General features: G+C 37.8%; 1 protein-coding gene across 2 annotated transcripts in view; it reads right to left on the reverse strand.

Annotated features, from left to right (window-relative positions):
* Window positions 1–17,044, reverse strand: part of TNPO1 (transportin 1) — an 89,663-nt gene extending 72,619 nt beyond the window's left edge. The window contains exons 1-2 of one of the 2 annotated variants that reach the window (XM_033429990.2): window positions 16,889–17,009; window positions 15,558–15,661 (exon numbers count right to left, since the gene is read on the reverse strand). Coding sequence is in view for 1 of the 2 variants with exons in the window: in XM_004270797.4 (XP_004270845.1) it covers window positions 16,889–16,903 (15 nt within the window). In the remaining variant the exon portion in view is untranslated. Of the gene's footprint in view, window positions 1–15,557; window positions 15,662–16,888 lie in introns of both variants that reach the window. The other variant, XM_004270797.4, reaches the window with a different exon arrangement.
* Window positions 17,045–22,476: the final 5,432 nt, after the last annotated feature.

Below are 22,476 nucleotides of genomic sequence, written 5' to 3' on the forward strand. Positions count from 1 at the left end.
CTACTTCTATTCCTCCTCTCCCTTCTCTTGCCTTTTTCAAATTATATTACTTTGGTTCTGAGCACTGGCCATCACTGCCTCTGCTGCCATCAAGGGAAAAATAAATGCCTCAAATTCATTTTATTAACATTTATACTAATGGGATATGTAGGGACAGTAGTAACATACCCTCACTGTGATGCCAGCTTTCAGGTAATACTTGCTTCCCAAGACTCAGTTCACATCTCAAAGGACCTAAAACATCTCTTATCATGATTTCTAGGAGGCACCACTGTTTACAGATATGGTGGATAAACACACGCTTTATTTGAACAATTATAGAAGGGAGCTCCTAGCATATTTCAGCAATACAAACTTAGGCGATCCAACAAAACAGTAATACGGTTGGCCCTTTCTATCCGCAGGTTCCACATGCCAGATGTGGAAGGCTGTCTGTTCTACACCATTTTATATAAGAGATTTGAGCGTTGTGCATTTTGGTACGGGTGGGGGTCCTGGAACCAATCCCCTGCAGATATCAAGGGACAACTGTACATTAATAACTTTACTTATGTGGAACACTAATTTAGAACCAATAGATAACACATGAAAGAAAAATTCACAAGAGGAAATACAACAGTAAACAAACATGGGAAAATGCTGAATCTTACTAGTAATCAATAAATGTAATAATGAAGTAATGTTTTTAGACTAATTAGCAAAGATAATTTTATAACAATATCCTATGCTGCTGAAGACATGATAAATCAACTCTAACAAATTACTGGTGGTAGTGTAAACTAATACAACCTACTGGAAATCAATTCAGCAATCTATATCAAGAGCTATTATCCATTTTTATACCCTTTGTCCTCATGATTATATTTCTGAGACTGCATCCTAAGAATCTTAATTACAGAAGAGAAAGCATTATTCTCGAAGATTTTAACCCAGGAGTATTTCTAATACAACAATAAATATATGGGTAACTAAAACAACATTCAACTGAAAAAAGATAGTTAATTTCTGTAATGACATGGAAAATGTTTATGATCAGAAAGTGAAAAAATGATAAAAAGTTGTATGTAGAGAACAATTATAGGGAATTCCTTGGCGGTCCAGTGGTTAGAACTCCATGCTTTCACTGCTGAGGGCCCAGGTGTGGCCAAAAAAAAAAAAAAAAGAGAGAACAATAACAAATATGTAAAAAACATGTATAAAAAAGACAATTATTAAATGGAAAAAACTGGAGGGAAACAATGAAAAGCTCGCAATGTATTAGGATGTTAAGATTATGAGTCCTTTTTTCTTTTCTCTTAAAAAAAATTTTCAATATTGTGGTTACATTACCTTCATAATGAAAATAAATAATAAAAATCTCCAACAGTATAATTACTTTAAGTCATAAATAGGGCAGGAGAAAAGACCCCGGAGAACGTAACTATATTATGGTATGACGCTTGCTACTCATAATAATGACAGAATTGTTAAAAAGTTTAAATTATACCTCTCCTGCTTTTTAAGAAGGTGTGAAACATAGTTTAGAAAGTTTTTTGTGAAAATGCTTAAAGGTTATGGTACTTAAAGTGTTAAGTTTTAGTTACAGAAAAGTGATGCACTTGGAGCAACTTTTTCCCAGATCATGCCATTAAAATGAGTAGACACAATGACATGAAGATAACATTGAAAATAAGAGTATCTTCATAGTACTGGGGAAAAACACATTCAACCTTTGGAAAGCAAAAGAACTGTACCAAACCTTATACTAGAAAACAGTAAATGAAAACTGTTTATTTAAGATTAAAAAATTGTTTTATGATCCCAGAGACCTAGTCTCAGAGAAAGGCTGTCCTGAGAATTAGAGCACAGAAGTTTTACTTTTGCTTAGATAATGGGAATTATTTACAGATTCCATACTTGTGATTAGTTTTTTATTATGGTTTTAATATCTTATACGTATGGAGATATTTTTTAACAGTGCTATAGTAACAAATTAACGTTGAGACATTTAAATGTAAAGATATACAAAAACAGTAAGCCTACTACAAAATTTACAACAAGAATACCATAATTCTTTAATATAAAAAGAATTTCAAGCATCTCTCATCAACTTCCTAATTTTTCAAAACATCGATACATAATTCTGGAAATATCATTTAAGAAAAAAAATCAATAAATAGCTCAATTAAACCATACACTGAACTAGAAGAAAAAAAATCCCACAAAAATGTAAAAGCCAAAAGCAAATTAAAATGAATTTTACCTTAGAAAAGAGGATCTACAATTCTTCTACAACAGTTCTTGAGACTTCTGTACTAGTAAGTTCTATTGATTTTCCCAATAATTACAACTATAAATATTTTAAGCAAAAATTACTAATGAATAAGAAAATTTTGACTACAGAAATAAATAAATGACCATATACCACAAATAATTTAAATTTGTCATTTAGCATATACTGAACTGAAAAAGGCTGGAGTTCTAGTACTTTTCATTTTGTTAGTTATTTGTGTCATTTACTATTTCACTCTTTAAGAAAATAAATCATAAATCATTTAAGTAATTTAAAATTAAGATCTTCAGAAGTCAGTCAGACAGTTTACATGTGGAATCTAAAAAAATGGAACAAATGAACCTACTTACAAAACAGAAATTGAGTTACAGATGTAGAAAACAAACATGGTTACCAAGGGGGAAAGGGTGGGGAGGGATAAATTGGGAGATTGAGACTGACATATATACACTACTATATATAAAGTGTATAAACTAATAAGAACCTACTGAATGGCACAGGGAACTCTACTCAATACTGTATAATGACTTGTATGGGAAAAGAATCTAAAGAAGAGGGGATATATGTATATGTATAACTGAATTACTTTGCTGTACAGCAGAAACTAACAACATTGTAAGTCAACTATACTCCAATAAAAAAAAAACAGAAAGAAATAAAATTAAGATCTTTAGAAAATAAATGAAAACTGTTTCATTTAAGATAAAATAATTATCTTAGAATCGTCCACAGATTCTTCTTAATATATTTTTCTGCCTAAGGAAGCTAATGTAATAACTAAGATAGGGTGGGAAAAAATGCTTACAAATTATAACTTGACACTAATGGTATAGCTCTGTGTGTCTATTTAGTCTATGAGATGGATACCATCCATGATCATACACTTATAACTGGTAGACACAGGAGTCTAATGAACTGCCTTAAAAGTATACACTATTTCTACTACACTAAACTGATTCTTAGAAAAATAAATTCATTTATTATAAAACAAATTTTTCCTAAATCATTTTCCTGCGGTAGGGTTGGGGACATAGAAAGCAAAATCTTTGTCTTAAGTCATATAATATTTCAATTTTAGAAAAAATGTCACAGGCCACTAATCCATATTATTTACAGTTAATAAAATACATAGTCTTCATTTAACTCTTCATTATATACTCTTACAGGAGTAATACGCATATTCTAGAAGGAAGAAACTCCAGAAATTAAATCAATAAGCAAACATTTATTCAGCACTTGTAATAAGCTGGATTTTATAGCTGGAAACTACAAATACAATAAAAGCCTGGAAGGAGAGAGATGAACTAGGAAATTCCTAAGATTTTTTATGTTATTCAATTCAACAATTCAATATGTGGCTAAGGTATTTTGATAAACTTGATTCCAAAGCATTTGAGATGTATGGGAGTTTGTATTTCCCAATAAATAATAATTCCCAAATGATAATTTTAACTGAAATCACAATTTTGTCCTGGTTGCTGACAGGACAACTCTACTAGAATCTCACTGGTGAATGTGTAGATTCTGTTTTACAAATAAAAATACCTGCCGTGCACCTTATCAGCAAGTAACAACACCAACACAAAAGCCCCTAGCCCACTGGGATGTAAGGTTAAAATAAAGCTAGGCTTTTTATTAGAGCCTTTTCCTTTTTATGCTTCAACTTTTTATTTCTCTACTGGCTCTTAACCTTCCCCATCAAATTCCTACATTAAATCTTAAACTACTATACCACTCTCTTGATTCTGAGCTTACTACCTGTGCTAAAACAAGACTCCAGAAAAACCTCCTACCTTTACAGTTTCTCCACCGTTTCATCCTTTACTTACGGTGGGGTGGTGTCAGACCAAGGGAAGGATGACATGTGGGGAGGCGAAACAGACACTTCAACTCCCAGCCGCAGTGTAACCTCATGGGACAAACTGCCCAGGTCTTTAAGTCTTCTGTGCCACAATGAGCCAAAATAACATCAGGAAAAAAGGCGTGTCAGAGATCTGGGGCTCTTGTCTCAGTTCTTCTCTGCACAAAGAACTGGCTGGGCAATCCTGTACGAATCATTTACACTCATTTGGTTCATTTCCTCATTTATAAAGCAACTAAAGACCATGCTCCTTTTCAGCTTCTAGAAGCAAAACATTTAGTAAATAATGAGTCTGGTCATATTCTACATACAAAAGCCAGCCTTACTTCTTTTCTTTATACTTGCTACTGAAATTCTCCAAGTCTTCAGGGAAACTTGTGTTCAACTCAATTGTTCAAGTGTAGTTCTGGGACTACTAAATTACCTGAGTGAGAGCTTCATGTCATTTGATTCTTTCAGCAAATACTTGGGCTCCTGTGAAAGGGCACAGTACTGCACCAGGTTTAGGTCATTTCTTACCGAAGTTATTCAGTAGTAAGAACAATCTTTAGCTGAAAATGTTATGTACAAAAATTTTCATCACAACTTGGGTTTCTACCCAACAGAAGTCTTTACCCATTATCCCCTCAAAACTGTGTAACAGAAAACTGTATAAAACATTATTGAACTAAAAATCCAATGGAGCATTCTAATTCCTGCTCTGGAGCATCTGTGGTTTCAATGATTCACTGTTTAACGCTCTTTTCCTAAATTAAGTCTCCTAATATTTTCTAATAAAGGTTTGACAAGCAGCATTTTTTTTTTTTTTCCTGGTACGCAGGCCTCTCACTGTTGTGGCCTCTCCCGTTGCGGAGCACAGGCTCCAGACGCACAGGGTCAGCGGCCGCGGCTCACGGGCCCAGCCGCTCCGCGGCATGTGGGATGTTCCCGGACCGGGGCATGAACCCGTGTCCCCTGCATCGGCAGGCGGACTCTCAACCACTACACCACCAGGGAAGCCCAGACAAACAGCATTTTATGAGCTGAAACATATATCAGGACTCTTCAGTCCATGTCCATATATACTGTCAACTAAACTTTACCACAAAAGAATTAACCCAAGTACTTCATTTTACCTTTCTAAACAATCAGCAGCAGTAACTCTGAAAACATATCATTTATACTGAAGTCTGGTAAAATTTACATATGAAGTGTAAATATCTTCACTTTCCTTGTGCTTTCCTTCTGCCCTGATGCTCATCAAGGTGACATACTACACTCTGATCCACCATTACAAAGAGTTATAATCCAGATCTAGAAGTTTAAAATCATCCTTTTAATATAAGAATCAGTGCCTCTGATCTATATATTTGACTTGTCTGCCCACTTCAAACATGGAATTTCAGATTTTTCCAAGCACTACATGGGAGGCACTGTTGTATAGAGCTTAAGAGTACAAACCCTGGAGTTCCTTGGCTTGACTTTGAGTTCTTGCTCTGCCACTTATTAGTCATGGAAAGAATCATTAACCTTTGATCTATAAAATGATATAATTAACAGTACTTCTATCTCACGGGGCTGTTATGAGGAGAAAATGGCAAAGTTCCATTAAAAAAAAGAACTCTTTGTCTAAAAAGATGACAACTAAAAGCAGTATAAAACCCTAGACTGGATCCTGTACTGGAGGAAAAATGTTATAAAGGATGTTACTGGGACAAGTGACAAAATTGTAATACAGATTGTAAAAAACTAAATTTCCTGAATTCAATAACTATATGTGCTTTCAGAAGAGAATATCCTGGCTCTTAAGATATACAGACTTAGGTTAAGGAGTAGAGGGGCAAGATGTAGGCAACCTACTCTCAAATGATCAAAAAAATAATTACTTGTGTATGGGGTGGGTGGGAAGAATGTGGCAAAATGTTAAAAATTGGTGGATCCAGGTAAGGGGTATATGGGAGTTCTCCCAATTATTCTCACAACTTTTCTCTAACTTTCAAATTATTTAAAAATATCTTTAAAAACCAGCTTTGACCCCATTTACCCTCCACTACTGCTCAGTTTCTCAATTTCCCTTCCATTCACAGAAACATCTTGAAAGTTATGTACAGTCACCATGTCCCCCTCTTCACTCCACTCCTCAGAGACTGAGATTTCCTTGTTGCCAAACCAAATGATTTCTTCTTGGCCTCATCTTAATTTCTCCACAGTGCTGAAAATGGGCAACAATTCCTTCACCTGTTAGCCTGTGGCATCACATCTCCCTTGGTTTTCCTTTTACTTCACTGGCTGCTCTTCGTCGGTGTCCTTTGCTGGCTCTCCCACCCTTAAATATCCCAGGCACCTTTCTCCTATCTACATAATCTCATCCAGTTTGTGCCACTGAATAGCTCTCTGAATTTCAGACTCAAGTAACCAACACCTTATAAGACATATCCACTTGTTTGTTAAATGGGTATCTCAAACTTTGCTGACTAAAACAGAACTCCTGCCCATCCCAAATCTGCTCCTCCTCCAGTTGCCTATTATCACTAAATGCAGTTATTACGGTTCATCCAGTTGTTCAGGCCAAAATACCAAGGACTCATCCTTGATTTCTCTTATATTCCACATTTAAACCATCAGTCAGTACTGTCAAAATATGCCCTTAAAATATACCTTCAAAATATACTCTGAATCTGACCATTTCTCACCTTCTCCACTGTCTACCCCAGTCCAGATACCATTTTCTACAAAAGCATGGTCTACTACATTTGGTTTCCCAGCCTTCTCTTTTGTTCACTTACAGCCCCATTCTGAGACAAAGCAGCAAAAATGATCAAGTTAGAATTGGAATTAAATCATGTCTTCTCTCCATCAAAACCATCCAATGGTTTCTCATCACACTTAAAAATAAAACCTCAGGGCTTCCCCGGTGGCGCAAGTGGTTGAGAATCCGCCTGCCAATGCAGGGGACACGGGTTCGATCCCTGGTCCGGGAAGATCCCACATGCCGCGGAGCAACTAAGCTCGTGTGCCACAACCACTGAGCCTGTGTTCTAGAGCCCGTGAGTCACAACTACTGAGCCCGCGTGCCACAACTACTGAAGCCCATGCGCCTAGAGCCTGTGCTCCACAATGAGAGAAGCCACTGCAATGGGAGGCCCACGCACCACAACAAAGAGTAGCCCCCGCTCGCCGCAACTAGAGAAAGCCCGCGCGCAGCAACGATACCCAACACAGACAAAAATAAATAAATAAAATAAATTTAAAAAAATAAAAAAATAAAATAAAACCTCATATTCTTACCATGGCCTACAAAATTGTTCCTAATGTGGGGTCCTCCCTACTAGCAGACTCTGCCCCCCCTTTTCCACTATGTTCCACGCTAGTTTTCTTGCAGTTCCCTGATGTTGTTATGCTTTTTCCTACTTAAGAGTCTCACTTTTGCTTGTTCTTTCTTCAAATATTCATATTGCTCACTCCTTCTCATTCAGATTGCTGGCCAAATATGACCTTTAAGAAAGGCAATGTTCTCCTCCCTCTCTCTCCACCCCATTACTCTCTATTTCTTCTCATTGCTTTAGTCAGTACCTATTTTTCCCCCTTTCTCTTCATTAAAAGTATCTTTAAATGAAAAATTGATGTTACTGCTTCTCATCATATAAAAAAAGTAACCAATACAGATGAAATTCAAGTTCTCTTCAAGTACCTCTCCTAATCCTGGTCTCCTCCCCAAAGGTACTCTAATATTCATTTGATGTGTATCCTTACAGAGCTGCTTTTTGCTCATTTAAATCGTATGTTTCTGTCGAAATAAAAAGAATTTTATTTCTGTTCTATAAAAACTCATCCAAAATATGCCTTAGCTTTCCTACTCATTGTATATATAGCTCTATTTCATTATAATTTTATACCATTACAAGCAATTCATTCATTCAACAAATATTTACTGAGTGCCTATATTCTAGGCACTGTTCTAGTTATTGCAAATAGAGCAATAAATAAAACAAAGATCTTTGCCGTCCTGGAGCTTATTCATGTGGGAGGAGAAAGACAATAAACAGAATATTTAGTGCTAACTTCCCTGCAAAGGCCCAGAAGGTAAATATTCTGGATTTTGCAGACCACCTTCAGGCCAAACAGTAAGAATAGTCTGTTGTATGTTCTCTGTTTTTGTTTTACAACCCTTAAAAAAATGTAAAAACCATTTTTAGCTCATAAGCTGTACAAAAACAGGCCACAGAGCAATGGAGCTCTAGCTTGCTGTTCCCTGCTATAGTGTGTTAGGTGGTGTGTGCTATGCACAAAGTAAAAAAGAATCCAGGATAAGGGGGATGGGGGGGTTAGGATGCAGTATTAAACAGAGTGTTTAGAGAATGTGAGATCTGAGCAAAGACCTGGAGGTAAGGCCAGTGAGCAAGGAGGAAAAGTGGTAGTAGGAAATGAGGTCAGGGAAGTAAGGAGAAAGGGGCGTGGGCTGGGCAGACTATGTAGAGCCTTGCAGTCTACTGTAAGGACTAGATTTTCTCTGAGTGAAAGGGGGAACCATTGCAGGGCTTTGAATAGAGGAGTGACAGAGACTATCTTAATTTGTGAAAGGTTTGCTCTGGCTACTATGCTGAGGGAAGACTACTGGGAAGAGGGTAGGGTAGAATAGGGAGACCAGGTAGTAACCTATTTAAGTAATCCCGAGATACGATGGTTGTGGCTTGGACCAGGGTGGTGGCAGTGGAAAAGGTGAAGCACGGTAAGATTCTGGATGTATTTTGATGATACAGAAAAAAACTGGTCACCCTGAAGGAATGGATCTAAAGTGTCAAAGAAAAAGCAAAGTCAAGAACAACTCCAATATTTTAGCCTGAGGTACTGCGAGGATGGAGTTGCCATTGACAAACCAAAATAGGGAAGTCTATGGGTAGAGTAGGTACTGGGGAGGAAGTTTAGGAGGTAAGTTTTGGACAAGCTGAGTTTGAGGCCTATTATTAGACATTTAGGTAGAGATGTTGAATAGGCAGTTGAACATGTAAGGAATTAGGGAGAGAGGCTAAAGATCTAAATTTGGGCATTGCTAGCATTTAGATGGTAATTAAAGCCATGAGACTGAATGAGATTACCAATGGACTGAGTATTTATGAAAAACAAAAAACAAGGATCGAGCTCTGGGGCTCTCCAACACTAAGAGGCCTGTGAGAAGAAAAGCAAAGGAGAATTACAAGGAAGCAGGCACTGAGGTAGGAGATAACCAAGGGTCTAAGTATCCTGAAAAGCAAAGAAGAAAGTGTCTCAAGAATAAGAGAAATAGCTCTGTCAAATGTTGCTGATAGGTCAAGTAAGATGAACAAAATCAAGGACATCTGGCATTTGGCAACATGGAAGTTACTGGAGAAATTAAGGAGCTGTTTCAGCAGGAATGGTGCACTGGCCTGATTGGAGTGGGTTTAACAGAGTATGGGAGGAGAAACCTTGGCAATAGCAAATTTAGACAACTCTTTCGGGGAATAATGGGGCAAAAGGAAACCAAAAATATGGGGAAACAGGTGGTGAAGAGTGGATCAATTTTTTTAAGATGGCAGAAATAATAGCTTGTCTGTTTGCTGACAGAAATAATCCAGTAAAGAAAAAAATTGATGTGGAAGGACAGAAGCTGAAGCAATTCCTTGAGCAGATGATAGAGGAGAAAGGATGGATCTAGTACAAAAGCACACAGAAGAACATAAAACAGTTCATCTAAGATGAAAACCAGGAAGATAGCAAGTACTGACACAGATGATGGTAGTTCATGGGGTGGTGGGAGTGTGTGGAAGTTTTCTGATTGCTTCAATTTTCTTAAAATAGGAAGCAAGGTCATGAACTGAAAATGAAGATGGGAAAAGTTATATTGGAGGTTTGAAGAAGATATGAAACAGTTATTGAGGGAAGTAGGAAAGTGAACAGACTAGGAAAATACAGTATAATCAACAGGCAGCATTAACAAGTAATGTGAGATATGTGGTCATATGTGGTTGTGTGTTTCCTTCCAGCCATACTAAGTTATATAGGGGCAGGCACAAAGAAAGCAGAGAGTTGGTTTTAACCAGGGTATGGTTCTACTAAACAAGCAAAGAACAAGGGAGCTATCCAAAGGAGTGATTAACCATGGAATTTAAACTGAGTAAGAAAGGGAAGTAAAAACATCAAGAGGGTGAATAGCAGGGACACAGTAATAGGATCAATGGACTGGCGATTCCACTGGGGTAAGAAGAAGGTTGGGGCTGAGATACTAACTAGAAGGAGTGAACTACTAAAAAAGGAAGTATGGTCAAGGAGTAGAAAACATGAAATGGTAACCATAGAGGGCCTGTAGTTATTGACAATGCAAGAGGGTATCACTTTGGGAGTGAATGACTGAGATAAGATAGAACAGATGGGAAGAACACTGGAGGGAAGATCAGGTATACTCATTTTAATCTCAATATAAAGACTGAGATGGTATTAGAGAGAGAGGCAATGAGCCTGGAGCTAAAATAATTAAGAAATGAGGAGGAATGACCTGAACAGTTAGCAGTTGACAGCAATCATGAAGGGTAGTAGTCACATAATCTGATGACACAATCCAAAACAGGATTTTCAGGGAGCAGGGAGGGAGAACAGTAGCTAGGTTGAGACTGGATTTTGTGGATGACGGACTGTAAATTCCAGTGGGCACAGTAGAAGAATATGAAGAGTTGTTAAGCGGTTTCAAAAAAAAGGAGACAAATATAGACCTTTTAATGATTTAGAATGCAGGAGATAAAAGGTGACCTGGGCTTCCCTGGTGGTGCAGTGGTTAAGAATCCACCTGCCAATGCAGGGGACACGGGTTCGAGCCCTGGTCCGGGAGGATCCCACATGCTGCAGAGCAACTAGGCCCATGTGCCACAACTACTGAGCCTGCGCTCTAAAGCCTACGAGCCACAACTACTGAAGCCTGTGCACCTAGAGCCCGTGCTCTGCAACAAGAGAAGCCACTGCAATGAGAAGCCTGCGCACCACAAGAGTAGCCCCCGCTCGCCACAACCAAAGAAAGCCCGCGTGCAGCAACAAAGACCCGATGCAACCAAAAATAAATAAATTAAATAAATGAATTTAAAAAAAAAAAAGGTGACCTGGAAGTCTGGAGGTTCTGTGGCAACTGACAAAGATATTTTTGAATATACATGATTCCTGATATACCCCTATGTTTCTCTAAGAAATGGAAATTGCTTAGGTCGAAAATGTTTTTACTTTAAAATTAAAATGGCTATACTGATTTATTCAATGTTTGAGTTTCCCTACAATCTTATCGATACATACTAGTAAAACTTTATCACTTTTGCCAATATGATGGGTAAAAAAAAATTTCACTGTTTTATTTTGCATTTCCCTATTGGTGGGGTAGAGCATTATTTCATGATTATTGGCTAGCTGTACTTCCTCTTCTATGAATTTGCCCACTTAAAAAATTGGATTCTCTTCTTAGTTTATAGCACCTAAAAATAACCTATTTTTCTATTTCTCTGCTCTTAATGAATCACACAAATCAACGCTGCATATTTCTCATTTCAAATCTTTCAATGGCTCATGCTAGGGCAACACAAGGCTTGGTAGGTACCTCTTCCTGAAATCCTTCTAGTATATACTTTAAGAGATTCTCTACTTAAAGCCCACCAATCAAATCTGGCCACACCTATTAGTTTCCATATTGTCTATGGCTGCGTTTGCACAATGGCTGAGTTGGCCTACAAAGCAGAAAATATTTACTGGGTGTCTCCTCAGATTCATATCATAAGAGCTTTATCTACACTTCATTGCACCTTTTTGTTTACATCTCTCTCTCTACAGTAGTATCTAAATCTCTTGAGGACAAGGGACAATGTCAGCACTAAAAATGCTTACTGAATGAATAAAGGGCACAAGTCCTTCATAATTTGGCATGTTTCTCATCACTTTCCTATGCTCTAGCTAAAATAAACTATATTTTTACTTCATTAAGTATTTTTCAAAAACATTTCTAATGGCAGCATAATGATCAATGTTTTATATTCATTTACTTACAATTTTGATGGATACCACCTATTCCTAATCACTTATTTGTGTCTATTTTGTACACTCACAATCTGCTGAAGTATTTCTCTCCCCTAATTCCTTCCCTAGTGAAGACAAAAGCAATGGAATCTTGGCCTTTCTGGGATCAACTTTTCATCTATGGTGGTTACTTTGGCACCTGAGGTTTCAGGGACTTCACTGATAATTATTTCACTAATGGCTTCAGAGTGCTTCAAAGTCAATTATAAAACACGACTCAAAAATTTTTTTTTTGCTTTAGTTTTCAGTGTAAAATTAATCTCACACACCTTGTTGGTAGTCTTATTCTCCTTAACTTGTACATCTCAATTATTTATTTATTTATTTATTATTAAGATTTTAGTTTACTTTGCCAGGGGTTTCACTAAACATATTTTTCAATATAGTTATTTACTGGGCCTTTGTCACTTCTCTTATACCCTAAATTTTTTTTTTTTTTTTTACAGGCTCTGGACGCGCAGGCTCAGCACCCATGGCTCACGGGTCCAGCCGCTCCGCGGCATGTAGGATCTTCCCGGACCGCGGCATGAACCCATGTCCCCCGCATCGGCAGGCGGACTCTCAACCACTGCGCCACCAGGGAAGCCCGCCCCTAAATTTGATGGATTTGTCTTTTTCTCCTCTATCTGTGTTGAGGTCTTTACAAAGAGTGTTTCACCCACAAATGCTTGCTGCAATCATTTTAGAAACAAGCTTTATATATTCATTACATTCATTACATACATACATACATATTACATCTCATCCAGGTAAGGAGTTTTTCTTTCCTTTTTAAAATATACTTGGATAGTTAAGCCTTACCTGTTTTAACTTTGTAATTTACTCATTCATTACTTCCAGCTCAGTTTCACTATCTTAATAATGTGATCTACAATCTACAGTTAATAGATTCACTGTTATAGTGAATTATAAGATTCCTTTAAAGATTTTGTATTCATTCAATGTATACATATTTATTATAAGATTCTGAATATGTGTATCACATAAAACTTACAAAGTTTTGGGTTTTGTAATGAGGCAGATCTAGACTCAGATCCAGCCTTGAACACTCTTGAGTCCTTGGGCAAAGTACTTACTTACCGATACTTCAGTTCTCCCATCCAGTAAAATGGAAGTAACTCTCATGTGTAAAGCAACATAGGGCTAGGATAATGAGCATAATGTACATAAAGGTAACAATGTATGCTAAATGCCTACAAATGATGCCCAGTATGTTATACAGAAAAAAATGTTAACTCACTCTCTCTTCCCTCCTAACTCAAGCAAAAGGGCAATAAATGCTGTGCTCCTCAACTTAAGTCCCTTATTAAATTCCCTTAAGTAAAAGCAGTTTGGCGATATGAACCATGAGCTCTGGATGTTCATATACTCTGACTCAACACTTTCACTTTGGGAAATCTATTTTAATGAAATAATCTAAAACACAGAAACTGTTTTATGTATAAGAATGTTCACTGTAGTGTTTCTTACAACTGCAAAAAGAAACTTGCTAACTGTCCAACAGTAAAACGTTTACTTATGAGAAATTCACAAAAACATTGTGGTCATTTGAAAAGGTGCTGATGAAATAATTTACTAGCAAGAGAAGGCTTATGGTGCTAGGTGAAAATAGCAGAATGCAAAATTGTTAATATTAAAGTCTCAACTGTGTAAAGATCAAATAAACTGAGAAAAAATATTGGAAGGAAAGGTATCAAAGGGTTTACAGGAGTTACCTCATGGTCCTGATATTAGTGATTATTATTTTATGGTGTTTTCTATAATACCAATGATCATGACGATGATAATAATAGCAGTTATTATGTATGAAGTGTTTACTACATGCCAGGCCAAGTTCTAAGAGCTTAGTATTAACTCATTTAATCCTCATAAGATTAATTCCTTAAAAGATGAGATAACTGAGGCACAGTGGGATGAAGTAATTTGTTCAAGGTTACACAGTTAATTATGGAAGGTGCCAAGACTTGAATCCAAGTAGTCTGGCTCCAGAGTTCCTGCTTCTGCTATACTACACTGAAAAGACTTGCTTTGTTTAAAAATTTTAACCATTAAAAAGGCACATGCCAATTCAAACCTTGTGGCCTTTCAGATATGAGATTTCTTTCAGCTTTCCTTCAGTTCTGAATTCAAATATTTGCTTTGCCATCAGGTGCCATTTTGGAATAAGATGTAGCCACCATTCCTGTATAGGTTCTATCAACCCCAGAAAATTCTAAGACAAATCTCCACCCCTATTTCCTGTTCCATTATCTCATTTAACCACTGAGACTCTGGAACTCTTAACTTTCTTACTTATTACACCTATTGACAGTACTTCAAAGAATTCTTCTAGTAAGGAGGTCTTAGAGCCAGCAAGGGTGGCTTCTAGAAACTCTTTCCCACACTAACACCCATCCATGTAACTACAATTACAGTTTGTAGTTGTAATTGTAGTGGTAAATCTACAGTTACCACTTTTGCAAACATTTGTCTTCCATTGTAAAGTTCTCACCCTCTGCCACCCAGGAGACCCCTCTTACCTGCCAACACTCACCAGATAGCTACCATAGCACGGGCTGAATGGAACCAACTAAGAAAGATTTTCAACACCTGGGGAATTTAACTGTATCTCAACCTCCTTTCTGAAGGTGGCATTATTCTCCACTGTTTTTAAAAACTTCATCAGTTAATCAATCACCTTGACTTCCTCAGCTTTCTCACCCTTTTGCTGGTAAACCAAATTGTTTTTTTAGGAACAAGGTCTTTTTGGCACCAATACATATTCAAATATCAATTCCAGGAAAAAATATTCATAATTTACACCCTGGGCAATAAAAATAACTTCCACTTACTGCTGTGTTCTTCTCTGCAGTTTACATTTGCTAAATTTATTTCATTATGTATGTCACTTGGTTTGGCTTCCTTTATAACCAAATTCCTTTTCTTAAAAACAGTATCTGCAGAATCCAACATGGCTGACTGCAAGCAATTCTTCTAAACATAGTACATTTATATTTCAATGCAGTTCATTTACAGTATTTAGAAAAACAGACTCATGAGATGGCTTTAACATTATATAAAGAAGAAAAACTAGTCATAAACAATGAATACAATAACAAGTGTTGATAATGGAAAGATTTACAACCAGAATCATACATATTTTTACCAAAAGCTTATCCTGCTCACAGTATATAATGATAATAAGCTCGATTACCTTAAAATATTTTTATAGATATTTCAGTGGGAGGAATTTAGTAATTCCCTGAATATCTAGGATGAAGATGTAACTACATCAAGGCTAATCTGGTGGGGGCCCCTTTTAGGAAAAAGAAAATGGAGCACTAATAGTTCATTAGGCTCCCATTAAATTAGGTGAAGTAAAAACCGTACTGCCAAACTTACACATTTATGCGTTGCATATGCTGAGGAGTAAAGAAGAAATCTGCACCTTCAAGCTAATATTTCTCTTTTGCAGTTGCAAGTTTTCAACTTGGCGTAGTCACTCTCTAAGAAGAATGGGGTGCAGGAGGGAGTGAAAGTGGAAAACAGAATCATTTTCAAAAGACGGAATCCTCCCCTGCTTCATTAGGCATAACTTATTTACCATTCTAATATGAAAATTTAATAAAACAGAGAAACTTAAAATCCAAAAGTAACTTGTTATCCTAATAATGAGCATGTCAGGACAGCCATTTTACAACCTTACAGTTTCAAATACCTATTCCACAATACAATTTGTATTTTAAAAACATCTTTCCTTTAGATTAAAAAAAAAAGAAAAGCACCATTTATGCACTCATCATTGAAGTCATGAGCTTCAACGCAGGATCGTTACTGAGCTTCTTAATACAACTGTCAAAATCAATTTGTGGATAGTCTCCAACTTTAAATTTCTACATTTTTATCTGCTGAAGAACCGAACTGATTAGCGATTGTTAAGATAACGGACTTAAACTGTAAGCAATCCTTGCAAAATCCAGTTGATTTTTAAAATCAGGAAACAAATAACAGGCGATTGTTTTTGAAGGATGAAAGCCATGCCCAAAACAGGTTGACTGTGGCGTGGGTCCGCTTCTCAGCAGCAGTTCCCTGTGGCGCGTTCGCGTGAGAGAAGTACAAAAGGGCAAAAGCGCAAAAAACACAAACCCACGCAAAACCCATACAGTTACAAACATTAAAATTATGTACACATGTCGTGAAACAATGAGTCCCCAAGTGTAAAGAACCGCCTGGAGAAAGCGATCAGCCAGCGGAGTGTGGTGGCGATGGTCTGTGTGGACCAGGGACACCCGGGCAGAGGGGGCCGGGCGGGGACAAAGACCGGGCATCCGGGGCAGCGCCCGACAGTGCCCAGAACCCTCGGGAAGCAGGTGTCCCACGGCAGCGACTGCGGTACCCAGGACCCTGAAACGCCGCGGTTTAATGGTCGGGGGCAAAGGCTCCCCGAGGAACACACCCTCTTCCCACCGCTCCTAACGGGCTTCAGGCCCTAACCTCGGACACCTGAAGAGCCGCCGCCAGCCCCCTGTCCGGATCCCCAAGGACGTCCGGGCGGGCAGCTGTTGGGCTTAGAACCGCGCCGCCGCCGCCGCCGGGCTCCAAACGGCAGGGCGGGCACCGAGAATGCGGCAGCGGGTCCGGCGCCTCTCCCCGCGGCCCGTCAGGCAGCTTCCGAACAGCTTGCCTCCGTTCCCGCCCTCCAGTCCGGGGCCGCGCACCCTCACGCCACCTACCCGGTCCCACACCATCCCAGAGGCCTCCGGCGCTCGGGCCCTCTGCCGAAGCGGCGTTGCCTCCCCTCCGGGGCCTGAAATGGCTGCGGAACAAAGAAAATCTGGGCTCCAGCTAGCGCCGGTCTGATTGGGCGTGGGCGGGGCCTGCCGCTGGAACGTTAGGCGGCTGTCGCCTTGGCAACGGCGGCGGGGCTGGGAAAACCGTGGCCGGGGCTTGCGGGGCCTATGGATCTACGCCCGGCGGCGCGTGGCAGCGGTTTCTAAGCCCGCGCTGCAGCCTCGGGGTTCGGCGCGCCGCCGGGCTCCCGCTCGCGCCCCCTGCGGCCGGCGCGCGTGCCCGAGCCTCTGGCTCGCTGGAGGAACCCGCACGGACGCTGCTCCGCCCTGTGAGGCCTCGACCAAAATGGCCTGTAAGTGTGGCTGCCTCCGAGCGCGACGACCCTACCCCAGCCCAACTTCCATACCTCAGGACCACCTCCAAAGTGACAGCCCTTCCCTGGGAGCCTATTAAACACCGAACGTGCCACATATTCCACAATAATACAGTTCCATCGCCGCTGGTAAAAAATAGAAATGGCTTCAGTGGATAGATTCGGTGGACGGTCCTCTGCTAATATTGCAGGATAGCTTTTGAGGTATGCTGTTTCTAACACATCAACTGCTTTGTAGGTGAAATTAAATGCCTTCTAAAATTAGGTTTTACGTCTCCAGGCGTGTATTCATATAAAACTAGGTTCTTGCTCTTAGAAATAACAAGTCCTCCTCTCGGTAACCGGCCATCACGAGAAATTAAAATGTCTTCTATTTTCCGAACAGAAAATAATTCAAAATGGGAGAGGTAGACTTTTTATATACTCAATTATAATAATGGTAGTGAATAGATAAAAGCAGTGCCCTTACCCCATAGTATTCTTCTATATAAATTTACTGTATGTGAATATTTTAAATTTGCATCGCTAGATAATTATTTCCTAGGGTGATGATGCCGCTGATGATATTCTTCCTCACATGGTCAATGTGTCAAAAGGCCAACAGTTTTGACTATCCTACTTGCAAGTGCTGTATATATTATGTTTTGAAAATGTGTAGTGATTGTTGCCTTCCAGGCATATTCTAGATAAAATTAGAGTACCAATACTAGGAAGTGATTTTATACTGAGACATCTTACTTGTTAATAAACTTGTTAATAATTTTCGTTTGCAACAACAATCATTTTACGAAAGAACAAGTTTATTTAACTTAAATTTTGAGTAAAATTTAAAACGACCATTTCTCCAGGACATGGAAGCAACCTAAGTGTCCATAGACAGATGAATGGATAAAGAAGATGTGGCACATATATACAATGGAATATTGCTCAGCCATAAAAAGAAATGAAATTGAGTTATTTGTAATGAGGTGGATGGACCTAAAGTCTGTCATACAGAGTGAGGTAAGTCAGAAAGAGAAAAACAAATACCGTATGCTAACACATATATATGGAATCTAAGAAAAAAAAAAAAGTCATGAAGAACCTAGGGGTAAGACGGGAATAAAGACACAGACCTACTAGAGAATGTATTTGAGGACCCGGGGAGGGGGAAGGGTAAGCTGGGACGAAGTGAGAGAGTGGCATAGACATATACACACTACCAAATGTAAAATAGATAGCTAGTGGGAAGCAGCCACATAGCACAGGGAGATCACCTGGGTGCTTTGTGACCACCTAGAGCGGTGGGATAGGGAGGAGATATGGGGATATATGTATATGTATGGCTGATTCACTTTGTTATAGAGCAGAAACTAACACACCATTGTAAAGTGTGTCCAATAAACACGTTAAAAAAAAAGAGGACCATTTCTGTCATTAGGAAATTGAACATGGCAAGAAAAAAATTTTAAATAACTAAAATATTCGTAATTATGATTTTAACATTTTCTGATGGTAACTCGATAGCAGTTGAATACAGTAGTGTACAGCAAAAAGAGGCCCCCCAAATAGGAATAGATTACCAAGAAAAAAATCTTAATGTAAACCTTCCTAAATGGTAGTTCAGTGTATCTGCAGGGATATGTGTCCAAATAACAAACAGGGTTTATTTCTGCATTTGAAAATTTCCATCATGGAATAGGGAGCCTTGTTCTGTACAAATGAGAGTGTATGTGGTATCTGTATTCTACTTTGCTAAAGAAAAATAACAGGAATACTTTTTAAATGTGTAGGAATAGCAAATAATGACCGATGTAAAGAACTATTGATTAAGTAATTAGTAAGGAATTCACCTGATTAATAGTTTGGAAATAATTGAAATGGATTGGAAAGAAGTGAAGTATTATTTAGTGTATGCGAGAGGATTTATTGGCCAAAATTTTTTGAAAGAAAAAATATTGATTACCAGTATTTTGAAATTAAGACTAGGCAAATTAAATATCCATTCTTTTATAAAATTTAAATGAAAGTGGATTAAAATTTTAATATAAAATAGTTCTGCAATGAATAAAGAGATACTTATACATGTAGCCTTTTTATCTTTATCCTTTAGGTTAAATTAAAAATACATGTTTTAAACAGTAAATCTTCTTATCATTAGCAAGGATTTATTAACACAGCTTATTTTAGTTTATATTTCCTGTTATTTGTTTTTTCTTGGCACAGTTTGTGCATGAAGTAGCAGCTACCCAGTAGTGTTTTCTCTTTATACCCAAATACAGGCCTGCAATGCTTATGTGATAAAACTTTGAAGAATTGTCAGTACTTTTTAATGATATATACTGAAATTAAAAACAGTAAATAAACTTTGAGTTTAACTTCAGAACCTATTACAGATATCTTATATTTTAAATTTCTGTATTAAAATTTGTTTCTTAGGTAAAAAAATTGACCAAGATAAAAATCAAAGAATGGTAGAAATTACAAAATAGCATTAAGGGAGAAAACATACCTATAAGCTTTCACCTTGGAAGGAAAAGATGCTTACTCTGTAGGATGTAGCACTGTCAAAACAAGCATGAAGCTGGGAGGCAGAGGGCTTGTATGTACTTGCAAACACTTTCAGTTCAGTCCTTCTGAGCTTCACTTTCCTTGCTTTAAACAGGATTAAATATGAAAGTATATTAGGAGCGCATTAGCAGAGTGCCTGGCAGATAGTTAGAGGGCAATAAAAGACAGCATTACTAGGTATTAATATGTATAAAAGAGCAGATATTTGAGAAGGAGGAATGGTTATTGAAAAAATAATAGGACTGGAAATCCGTAAGTTATTAAATAAATATCTTTAATAGTAAATTATTAGTGAGTATATAGAAACTCAGTAAGAGAAGTGAAATAATCTATTAGATACAGGTAAGCTTCTAAAATAGAAAACTTCTAAGAAATGTTGTTTCCATCTTATGCTTCTGGAAAGTTGGGAATTCTCATTCATTCCTTTAACACTAGGCAGTTTAAGGAATTGCCTTCCATTGAAATATGTTCAGATTGGCAATAAGGAAAAAACATTTAAAAAGTAATTATTTAGAGGAATTTAATTCAAATATTGGAAGAGGACAGTTGTAGTCAATATTCAGAAATGTGTATATAATCTATAAGCATTTCTCATTTAAAGCAAACCCAAGATATAGTTTGAATGTACAGAAGAGATACACAAGGGAACTATTATTAACTGGGAGAGGATTAACTTCAAAGTTCCTTTAACTATTAATATCTCCTAGTGATTAAAATATGATTCTATTTATAGAAAGGTCTACTTAGACTTCTGCTTCTGGGAAGATGGAGTAGACCTACTTTTCCCTCTTCCTCTCACTAAGTACAATGAAAAACCTTGAATATTACACATAAAACAAACATAAGACTCTGAAAGATGGAGAGAAGACAGACCATCTAGGGCCCTGGAAACCCAAGGAACATGATGGGTAGTTCCCTGAGTTTTCTTTTTGCCTCATATGTTCCAGACTTGAAACTGAAGAAGCTGGCTACCTGGAAGTGCCAATGGTACAGACAAAAAAAGGCCCAACAAAGTATTGCTCTCTTTAGCTGAAGGACCAGTAAAGGGGCAGTATAGCAGATAGAAAACATTTATACAATAAATGCTCTACTCCAGACAAAAACTATGAAAAAAACCCAAATGTGACCCCCCCCCCCAACTCATGCCAGCAAAGGTCTGGTGGAAAGCCTAGACTTCCACCCTCAGCAGGCTATAACAAGGTGCCCCAAACCCCCTCCCCTCTTCTCGTGTCAGATAAAGTTAAGTAGGGAATTAGAACTTTCATCCCACTAGCCAGTAATGAGGAGCCTCCCACCTTGGGTGTCAGTGGAGGCCAAGTGGGGAACTTGGACTTCTCCCCCAACCTGGCAGTAATAAGGTGGTGTATGCTCCCCAACCCCACTTCCACTTGCATTGCTGTGTCAGAAAAAGCCAGCTAAAACAAAAGATTTAAATAAGATCTAAAATCTCATGGCACAATATCCTAAATGTCTAGATTTCAATTGAAAATCGATTGTCATGTTAAGAACTAGGAAGATTTCAAACTATATAAAAAAGGCAATAAATGATAAAACCAAGATGATAGAGATGTTAGAGTATCTGACAGATTTTAAAGCAGACAAAAATGCTTCAATGAACAACTACAAAAACACTTGAAACAGAGAAAAAATAGAAAATCTCAGCAAAGTAGTAGAAGATATAAAAAAGAACCGAATGGAAATTTTAGAAATAAAAAATACAATAATTGGAGTAAAAAACTAAGTGGATGGGTTTAACAACACAATGGAGGAGTACAAGGAAAGAATTAGTGAACTTGTAGAAAGAAAAATAGAAATTACCCAGTCTAACAATAGAGAGAAAATAGATTTTAAAAAAATGAACACAGTCTCCTGGAGTTGAGTGACTATAACAAAAGACCTAACATTTATGTCATCAGAGTCCTGGAAGGAGAAAGGAAAGAAGGTGGGGCTAAAAATACTCAAAGAAATAATGGCTGAAAACTTCTGAAATTTGACAAAAGACATAAACCTACAGATTTAAGAAGATGAGCAAATTTTCAACAAAAGTGCCCAAACAACTAAATGAGGGAAAGACAGTTTTCAACAAATAGTGCTGGGACAACTGAGTATCCACCTGCAAAAGAGTAAAATTGGACCCCTACCATATACAAAAATTAACTCAAAATGGATCATAGAACTAAATTTAAGAGGTAACACTGTAAAATACTTGGAAGAAAACATGGAAGTAGATCTTTGTGACCTTGAGTTAGGAAAAGACTTCTTAGATATGACATCAAAAACACAAGCAACAAAAGAAAGCACTAGATAAATTGGACTTCAACAAAATTTAAAACTTTTGTGCTTCAAAGGACACCATAAAGAGAGAAAGTGAAAAGACTACCCATCGAATGGGAAAAAAATATTTGCAAGTCACATATAGGAGACTTTTTCTAGAATAAAGAACTCATATCTCAATAATAAAAAGACAGATAACCAAAATAAAAATGGGCAAAGAATCTGTATAGACATCTCTCCAAATAAAATATACAAACTGCCCATAAGCATTTGAAAAGATACTCAACATCATTAGCTATTAGGGAAATGCAAATCAAGACAATGAGACACAAC

The sequence above is a fragment of the Orcinus orca genome, chromosome 3 (assembly GCF_937001465.1).
Source record: "Orcinus orca chromosome 3, mOrcOrc1.1, whole genome shotgun sequence".
Classification (NCBI taxonomy): Eukaryota; Metazoa; Chordata; class Mammalia; order Artiodactyla; family Delphinidae; genus Orcinus; species Orcinus orca.